Source organism: Anolis sagrei, chromosome Y, assembly GCF_037176765.1.
Source record: "Anolis sagrei isolate rAnoSag1 chromosome Y, rAnoSag1.mat, whole genome shotgun sequence".
Lineage (NCBI taxonomy): Eukaryota > Metazoa > Chordata > Lepidosauria > Squamata > Dactyloidae > Anolis > Anolis sagrei.
Genome location: NC_090035.1, coordinates 12,552,323 through 12,562,426, shown reverse-complemented (window position 1 = coordinate 12,562,426; position 10,104 = coordinate 12,552,323). Strand labels below are relative to the sequence as shown.

General features: G+C 42.1%; 1 protein-coding gene across 2 annotated transcripts in view; it reads right to left on the bottom strand.

Annotated features, from left to right (window-relative positions):
- Positions 1 to 247: 247 nt before the first annotated feature.
- LOC132782105 (sodium/mannose cotransporter SLC5A10) overlaps positions 248 to 10,104 on the bottom strand; it is an 84,448-nt gene continuing 74,591 nt past the window's right edge. The window contains exons 12-15 of one of the 2 annotated variants that reach the window (XM_060786784.2): positions 7,345 to 7,513; positions 4,929 to 5,144; positions 4,092 to 4,197; positions 248 to 467 (exon numbers count right to left, since the gene is read on the bottom strand). In XM_060786784.2, coding sequence (XP_060642767.2) covers positions 322 to 467; positions 4,092 to 4,197; positions 4,929 to 5,144; positions 7,345 to 7,513 — 637 coding nt within the window. In that variant the 3' untranslated portion in view covers positions 248 to 321. The remainder of the gene's footprint in view (positions 468 to 4,091; positions 4,198 to 4,928; positions 5,145 to 7,344; positions 7,514 to 10,104) is intronic. The other variant, XM_067461893.1, reaches the window with a different exon arrangement.

Here is a 10,104-nt window from a genome sequence, read left to right as displayed (position 1 = left end):
TGTCGAAGGCTTTCATGGTTGGAATCACTGGGTTGCTGTGAGTTTTGCAGGCTGTCTGGTCATGTTCCAGAAGCATTCTCTCCTGACATTTCACCCACATCTATGGCAGGCATCCTCAGAGGTTGTGAGGTCTGTTGGAAACTAGGCAAGTGATGTTAGACAGTGCAGATGCTCCCACCAATGACTGCCCTGTTCCCAAAAAAATTGCACTAATTAGTCTTCTTAATGTCATGGAAGTCTCATAGAATATCATGGAGTTCTGTATTCATACGTCCTTGCATTTAAAAGGGAGTTTTTGCCTTTTTGGATACAGGATATCCCTTAAGCAAAATAGGCGTAGAAAAAAACATTGATGGAAATGAGGATTATTGCATTTACGTTGCAGAACCGAGACCAGAAGACAGATCTAGACACTGGGGCGCTTTCCGTTTTCACGAAAACATTGCAAAGTTGTTTTTTGGGAGGATCTGTCAAAGAAAAAAGGAAAAGAAGGAAGATTTCCTATATAATAGTGTCATTATCCCCTGGCCAGCAAATCCTTTGAGCTAAATTCAATTTATAAACACAGCCAGAATCACTGGGTTGCTGTGAGTTTTCCGGGCTGTACGGCCATGTTCCAGAAGCATTCTCTCCTGACGTTTCGCCCATATCTATGGCAGGCATCCTCAGAGGTTGCCTGGAAACTGTTGGAAACTAGGAAAATGGGGTTTATATATTTGTGGAATGTCCAGGATGGGAGACAATCAGGTAACACCTCCCAACAAAGGATTCCCCCAAGCAGGAAGCAGCCAGGCTTTGAAGCTGCAAGGCCATTAAATGCTAATCAAGGTGGCCAATTGCAATAATAATAATAATAATAATAATAATAATAATAATAATAATACTAAAATAATAATAATAATAAAAATAAAAATAATAGCCTGCTACAATCTCCCCAAGGAACTCGGTGCGGCTTACATGAGGCCAAGCTCAGAGTACATCAATAAACAAAAGCAATAACCAAAAAATCAATACAATACAATTAATATAAATCACATAAACAATATCTGTGGAATGTCCAGGATGGGAGACAATCAGGGCCAGGCAACACCTCCCAACAAAGGATTCCCCCAAGCAGGAAGCAGCCAGGCTTTGAAGCTGCAAGGCCATTAAATGCTAATCAAGGTGGCCAATTGCAATAATAATAATAATAATAATAATACTAAAATAATAATAATAATAATAATAATAATAATAATAATAATAATACTTTATACCCTGCTACCATTTCCCCAAGGGACTCGGTGCAGCTTACATGGGACCAAGCTCAGAGTACATCAATAAACAAAAGCAATAACCAAAAAATCAATACAATACAATTAATATAAATCACATAAACAATATCTGTGGAATGTCCAGGATGGGAGACAATCAGGGCCAGGCAACACCTCCCAACAAAGGATTCCCCCAAGCAGGAAGCAGCCAGGCTTTGAAGCTGCAAGGCCATTAAATGCTAATCAAGGTGGCCAATTGCAATAATAATAATAATAATAATAACAATAATAATAATAATAATAATAATAATAATACTTTATACCCTGCTACCATTTCCCCAAGGGACTCGGTGCAGCTTACATGGGACCAAGCTCAGAGTACATCAATAAACAAAAGCAATAACCAAAAAATCAATACAATACAATTAATATAAATCACATAAACAATATCTGTGGAATGTTCAGGATGGGAGACAATCAGGGCCAGGTTACACCTCCCAACAAAGGATTCCCCCAAGCAGGAAGCAGCCAGGCTTTGAAGCTGCAAGGCCATTAAATGCTAATCAAGGTGGCCAATTGCAATAATAATAATAATAATAACTTTATGCCCTGCTACAATCTCCCCAAGGGACTCGGTGCGGCTTACAATGAGGCCAAGCTCACAGTACATCAATAAACAAAAAAATCAATACAATACAATTAATATAAATCACATAAATAAACAATAAACAGTAACACACAAGCATTTAAAAACCTATGGCCGGGCCAAATGTAATAGTTTAAGATATTAAAAAATTGCAACAGTTATACTTGCCTCAAAGAACCCTTGTCTGCAACATTGACACTTGCCTCAAGCAGACAAGAGTCCTTTCTCCCACATTATTCCACATATATATAAACCCCACTTGTTGAGTTTCCAACAGATCTCACAACCTCTGAGGATGCCTGCCATAGGTGTGGGAGAAATGTCAGGAGAGAATGCTTCCTACCCTTGCCAGACAGTCTGGAAAACTCACAGCAACTCAGTGATTCCAGCCATGAAATCCTTCGACAACACATGACACATGGAAATACTTGTTTTGGATGTCAGATTTTGGAACATACTGAAACATCATGGAGATTGGACACATGTCTGAACATGAAATCCGCTTCATAGATTAGATACGTAGTCTGAAAGTCATTGTATATACTATTTTGAGTCATTTTGTGCACAAATGTACATTGAAAAGCAAAAGTGCCACCATCTCAGCCACTCTTATTGGATTTCCAGATAAGGCAGGCAGGGGCAAACTTTGGCCGTCCAGGTGTTTTGGACTTCAACTCCCACAATTCCTAACAGCCTACCGGCTGTTAGGAATTGTGGGAGTTGAAGTCCAAAACACCTGGACGGCCAAAGTTTGTCCACGCTTTGGATAAGATATGTCTAAGCTATGTTTACTTGAAGCTATATTGTAGCTTTGTATATTTAGATTACATGCCTTGCTCCATTTGTTTTGCAATACGTTGTTGTGATTTTGTTTGTTTTTACGATTTGTTTTGCCACTGTATCATACAGCTTTGCATTATATTATTCTTTCCTTCCCTCTTCATCTATATGCTTTTTCAGTTCTTACAATAGTTACATCTACACTGTGGAATTAATGCGGTTTGGCACCCCTTTAAGTGCCATGCCTCCTGCAATGGAATCATGGGAGCTTTATGTATTGATGAAGGTTGTAATGGCTAGAGTCATTGGGTTGCTGGGAATTTTCCAGGCTGCATGGCTATGTTCTAGAAGCATTCTCTCCTGACGTTTCACCCACATCTGTGGCAAGCATCCTCAGAGGTTGTGAGGTCTGTTGGGAACTAGGCAAGTGGGGTTTATATATTTGTGGAATGTCAAAAATGGGAGACTATCAGGGCCAGCTCCCAACAAAGGATTCCCCTAGGCAGCAACCAGCCAGGCTTTGAAGCTGCAAAGCCATTAAATGCTAATTACGGTGGCCAATTGCAACAATCAAACTTGCCTCAAGCAGACAAGAGTTCAATGTATTATTGAAGGCTTTCATGGCTGGAATCACTAGGTTCTTGTGGGTTTTTTCGGGCTATAGGGCCATGTTCTAGAGGCATTTCTCCTGACGTTTCGCCTGCAGAGAGGAAACAACCAGAAAACAGCAGAGAGGAAACAGCAGAGAGGAAACAACCAGGCACATCTTAACACCTCTCAACAAAAGTTTTTCCCAGGCTCAGCCAGGCCTTCAAATGCTAATGAAGATGGTCAGTTGAAACATTCACAACTCTTTGCCCCACCCCAGTCATTCCACAGATATATAAACCCATTTTCCTATTTCCAACAGACCTCACTACCTCTGAGGATGCTTGCCATAGATGCAGGTGAAACGTCAGGAGAAATGCCTCTAGAACATGGCCCTATAGCCCGAAAAAAACCAGAAGAACCTAGACAAGAGTTCTTTCTCCCAGGCATTGAAGCTGCAAGGCCATTAAATGCTAATCAAGGTGGCTAATTGCAACATTCACACTTGCCTAAAGCAGACTAGAGTTCTTTCTCCCACCTTGGACATTATTCCACAGATATATAAACCTAATTTTCCTAGTTTCCAACAGACCTCACAACCTCTGAGGATGCCTGCCATAGATGTGGGTGAAACGTCAGAAGAGAATGCTTCTGGAACATGGCCATACAGTCCGGAAAATTCACAGCAACCCATGGGAGTTATAGTTTACCACACTGTAGCGGAGCAGCATTGAGTCCTCGTGAAAATCCAACTCCCAAAACTTCACAGCATTGAATAATACTTTGGTTACTTCACCAAAGCTGTTTTCTTTTCAATTCTGTACCATTTTTCTCCGATCCGCAGAAGCCGTTCTCAGGCAGCGATTTGGATGGGTCGGCGAGAGAAGGTGGGTCTGGGTTCTTCAGGGTCCACCAAGTCACGTCCTTTATCTTGCATTGTACATGTAAAAGGAAAAGACCAAAATAAAAGCCTTGGGTTGAGTAGTATTTGCTTGTAATTACTTGTTAGGAAACATGCCATACATCATTTCGATGACAGAATGGCAAAGCTCTTGACGGAAAAGCCGAGGCGGTGCTTCCCTAAAGGATTAATAACTGCGCTGCAGAAGGAATGCTCTCTTTAACTGTTACGGTTCAATGCTTTGCAACCCTGGGAGTTGTAGTTTGACGAAGCACCGGCACTCTTTGTCAGAGAAGGCTTTGCAAAATGACGGATTGCATGACATGGGATCATACCAAAGTGGTGTCTAGCTGCATTCGTTCTAACAGTGTAGCTCGTGCGTGGGCAAACTTGGACCCTTCAGGTGTTTTGGACTCCAACTCCCACCATTCCTAACAGCCTCAGGCCCTTTCCTTTTCCTCCTCAGCCGCGTAAGCGGCTGAGGGGGAAAAGGAAGGGGCCTGAGGCTGTTAGGAATGGTAGGAGTTGGAGTCCAAAACACCCGAAGGGTCCAACTTTGCCCATGCTTGTAGCTACATCCTTTGTATCCTAAACCCATGTTGCAATTCAAAGTATGGTTTGGCCTTGAGTGGTCAAGGGCCATTGGCTTTACAAAACACCCACTCCTGGTAGTAAAGAAAATGGTGAGTTGGGGAATTAATGCTAGTTACTCCAGGCAACTAATTATTGGGTTGTCCGTTAATGGTGATATAAGGTTTACCTGGGATTCACTGGGAGATGTAGTCCACCAGCTGATGCCCACAACGATGGCCGCGGTCAGCAGGCAGAGGAAGAGGGCAAAGTGAAGGTAGTGGACATCCTTCACGATGGACGGGCGAGTGTCCGGGACGCCGCAGCCAGGGGCCGGGTGGGCAAACTCCATCGCCATGCGGATCAGGCCCAGGGCCAATCCCAGCATCAGGCCCCAAAAGGCCCCCTAGAAATCCAGATGGAGCCCAAAAGAAGGGACATATTATTGGGGGACCACGCACATGGCATGGCTCAATCAATAAAGCTAGGTGTTTTAGCTGAATGAAGGTGAAATATTATTTTTCATCTCAAGAGTAGCAACAACCAAATTATTCATGGAACATTTGAGTTTTGTTTGTAAAGTGCCTTAATATAAATCAGATAGCCATAAAAAGGTGGCTGAGACAGTGATGCTTTTGCTTCCTAATGGTTCTATGTGCACAAAATTATATTGCTACTAGTACTACCGTTAATAATAACAACAACAACAATAGTGCAGCTTCCTATATGCCTCATCCTGAAATCCGAAATAATGGATGGCTGAGACAGTGATGCTTTTCCTTTCCAATGGTTCCATGTGCACAAAATTATACTACTACTACTACTACTACTGCTAATAATAATAATAGTGCAGCTTGCCGTATACCTCATCCTGAAATCCGAAATAATGGATGGCTGAGACAGTGATGCTTTTCCTTTCCAATGGTTCTGTACGTACACAATTATACTACTACTACTACTAATAATAATAATAATAATAATAATAATGCAGCTTGCCTTATGCCTCGTCCTGAAATCCGAAATAATGGGTGGTCGAGACAGTGATGCTTTTGCTTCCCAATGGTTCAGTGTGCACAAAATTCTTCAAAATATTGTGCTAACGACAACAATAACAACAACAGCAACAACAAAAACAATGGCTTGGGGAAATGCCTTATTCTGAAATCCAGAATACCCCAAAGTCATCCCCATCTGTGGCTCAGAGAGCTGCACCTTTGCTTTCGAATAGTTTTGATAGTTTTGTTCCATTCACAAAAATATTATAATAATAATAATAATAATAATAACAACAACAATAATTTATATCATTAAGGTAAAGGTTTCCCCTTGACATTAAATCTAGTCAAGTCCAAATCTGGGGGTTGGTGCTCATCTCCATTTCTAAGTCGAAGAGCCGGTGTTGTCCACAGACACCTCCAAGGTCATGTGGCCAGCATGACTGCATGGAGCGCCATTACCTTCCCGCATGTTTTTGAACTTCTTGGCAGGTTGGCAGAAGCTGGGGCTAACAGCAGGAGCTGGAGCTAACAGCAGGAGCTCACCCAGCTTCCCAAATTCGACCCACCAACCGTTCGGTTAGCAAGTTCTGCAGCTCAGCGGTTTAACCCACCGTGCCAGCAGGTGGCCCTTTAGATAGGTATAGGTGAAACATAGTAAAGATAGAGAGATAAACAGAGAGATAGATAGATAGATTAGATAGATAACACCTTGACAACAATAGTAGAGAGAGAGAGAGATGATACATTGAGAGATAGAAATACTACATAGATAGAAGGGAACTTGCTGGCTACCTAGGAGATAGATAGATTGATAGATAGATAGATAATTGAAGATAGATAGATAGATAGATAGATAGAAGAGATAATACCTTGACAGCAATAGTAGATGAGAAAGATGATACATTGATAGATAGAGATACTACATAAATAGATGAAAACTAGCTGGCTACCTAGGTGATAGATAGACAGATAATTGATACATAAATAGACAAGATAGATAGATAGATAGATAGATAGATAGATAGATAGATAGATGATACACATATTGATAAAGATGACAGATAGATAATTGATCAATAAATAGACATATTACATAGATGATACATATATTGATAAAGATAGCATACATAGATAGATAGATAGATAGATAGATAGATAGATAGATGGATAGATGATACACATATTGATAAAGATGACAGATAGATAATTGATCAATAAATAGACATATTACATAGATGGATAGATGATACATATATTGATAAAGATAACATAGATAGATAGATAGATAGATAGATAGATAGATAGATAGATAGATAGATAGAGAGAGATAGAGATAGATGATACATAAATATAGATACTAATTATGTAGGCTAGATAGATAGGCAGGCAGGCAGGCAGATGGATGGATGGATAGATACTAGATAGGTAGACTAGGCAGACAGACAGGATGTGGAAAGAAAAAGCAGGATATAAATAAACATAAGCATAATAATTATAACAACAACAACAACAATAAAGAGAGAGAGAGAGGCTACAATATGATAGATGGTTAGATGTTCCTGGGAGTTTTAGTTCCTGCAAGGGACAACACTAGTTTCCAGGCTTTACCGTCTCGTTGGCTCTCTTCCAAAACACGGCCAGCAGGAAGACGGCGGTGACGGGCGGAGAGAGGTAGCTGGTGACCGACTGGATGTAGATGTAGAGCTGGCCGCTGCTGGAGCTCTGCAGGATCGGGATCCAGACCACACTGACCACCACCAGCACAACTGTCACGATCCTAGAAAGACAGATACACTGCCGTGAACAATCTCTCCTCCTTGCACTAATGCCCTCTTCTGAATCCATAAAATCCTATATGACCCCAGATCTAAGCCATCTGGCAATCTAGAAGTCATAGAATCATAGAATCCTAAAGTTGGACAAGACCTCATGGGCCATCCAGTCCAACCCCATTCTGCCAAGAAGCAGGAAAATTGCATTCAAAGCACCCCCAACAGATGGCCAACCAGCCTCTGTTTTAAAGCTTCCAAATAAGGAGCCTCCACCACACTCTGGGGCAGAGAGTTCCACTGCTGAACGGCTCTCACAGTCAGGAAGTTCTTCCTAATGTTCAGGTGGAATCTCCTTTATTTCCTGTCGTTTGAAGCCATTGTTCCACTGTGTCCGAGTCTCGAGGGCAGCAAAAAACAAGCTTGCTCCCTCCTCCCTATGACTTCCCCTCATATCTTGATCCATGACCCTCATAATGCCTCTTCTCCACCTTCTCTTCTGCAGGCACTTTAAGCCGCTCCTCACAGGGCGTGTTCTCCAGATGCTTGATCCTTTGGGTCGCCCTCCTCTGGACACATTCCAGCTTAGAGTCAACATCTCCCTCCAATTGTGGTGCCCAGAATTGGATACAGTGTGATTCCAGGTGTGGTCTGACCAAGGCAGAATAGAGCATGGGGAGCATGACGTCCCTGGATCTAGGCACTAGACTCCTATTGATGCAGGCCAAAATCCCATTGGCTTTTTTTTGGCGCCGCATCACATTGTTGGCCCATGTTTAGCTTGTTGTCCATGAAGACTCCAAAATCTTTTCCACACATACTGCTATCGAGCCAGGCATCGTCCCCCATTCTGTCTCTTTGCATTTCATTTTTTCTGCCTAAGTGTATTTGCATTTGTCCTTGTTGAACTTCCTTTTATTTGTTAATCACTCTAATATAAACTAGATAGAAAGATAGATTTCAGTTCTGGCATCAGCAATGAAGACTTAGGAAATCAATTTTGTTCTATGGTGAAGTTAAAATCCTAATACTAAGGAAAAACCCATGTAGTCTATTTTATGTCAAGTGAGGAAACCTCTAATGAGGACTCTAACGAGGATAAATAATAAAACTCAAGAGTATTTATGGTTTTGACCACTTGGTTAGACTGCACCAACCAGGCAGATGTCTGCGGCGAAGAGTTCGAGATAACACTCAGGAATGTTTTTGCAATGCGACTCTGCTCCGATTGCATTGGACGCGATTCCAGGTCATGTGGGATGATGAATCAATTAAGACGCCAAACTCATTAAGGAGGGTGGGGATCACTCAGCACCCGAAATGACACCCAGGTAGATCGCATCGGGCTTTTATGGAATCGATAGGATCTCCCAGGGATGCCAAGCCCAGAGACTGGAAAGGCATATAGGGAGGCAGGTATGCTTTACTACTGCATTTGGGTATAGGGAGTCCGTTCCGGATTGTAGCCCGAAACTTAAAACTACTTTGTCCTTCATGGGACACATAACTGGGCATCTTCAGCATATCTTGGGCATATATAGGATCTCGCTCAAGTATACGTTGTTATTTACTTTTGAGTATAGGGAATCCGTTCTGGGTTGTAGTCTGAACATTAAAGCTACCATGTCCTCCATAGGACACATAACTGGGCATTTTCAGCATATCTTTGGCATATATAGGATCTCGCTCAGGTATGCTTTGCTATTGCTTTTGAGTATAGGGAATCTGTTCCGGGTTGTAGTCCGAACATTAAAGCTACCATGTCCTCCATGGGACACATACTGGTAACTGGGAGTCTTCAGCATATCTTGGGTATATATAGGATCTTGCTCAAGTATACGGTGGTATTTACTTTTGAGTGTAGGGAATCCGTTCTGGGTGGTAGTCCGAACTTTAAATCTACTTTGTCCTCCATTAGATGCACATATGGGCATCTTTAGCATATCTTGGACATATATAGGCTCTTGCTCAAGTATATTTTGCTATTTACTTTTGAGTATAGGGAACCTGTTGTGGGTTGTAGTCTGAACTTTAAAGATACTGTGTCCTCCATGGGATGCACAATTGGTCATCGCCAATGTATCTTGGGCATATATAGGATCTTGCTCAATTATGCTTTGCTATTGCTTTTGAGTATAGGGAATCCGTTCTGGGTTGTAGTCTGAACTGTAAAGCCCCAGGGTTTAATCCAAAAGATTTTGAGAAACCCAAGTACAATAAGATCCAACATTAACATTACTGGGACTTCCAAATGCAGGATGGAGGGACTTGGAAGCAACCTCCGAACCCTCTCACCCTGGCCTCAGGCAGCACAATGTCTGGGGACGGCATTGGACACAGGCCATAGTCAGGGCACAAGGCATGAGTCAGGAACCACACAAAAAGGGGAGATAAACCCTCAGCACATCCCTGTCTGAGTATGAGCGCTCTTTCAAAACAAAGGTCTGGTCGGCTAAAGGTATTTCTCACCAAACTGGAGTCACAGAAAGGTGAACAGAAGCAAAAATAGGGCCTTTCAGCAGATTGGACCCAAGAGAAGGCAAGGGAGGTCCAAGGAGGACCCTTGGGGTGGGTTCAAGAGCCTTTGGCATCTTCTGAC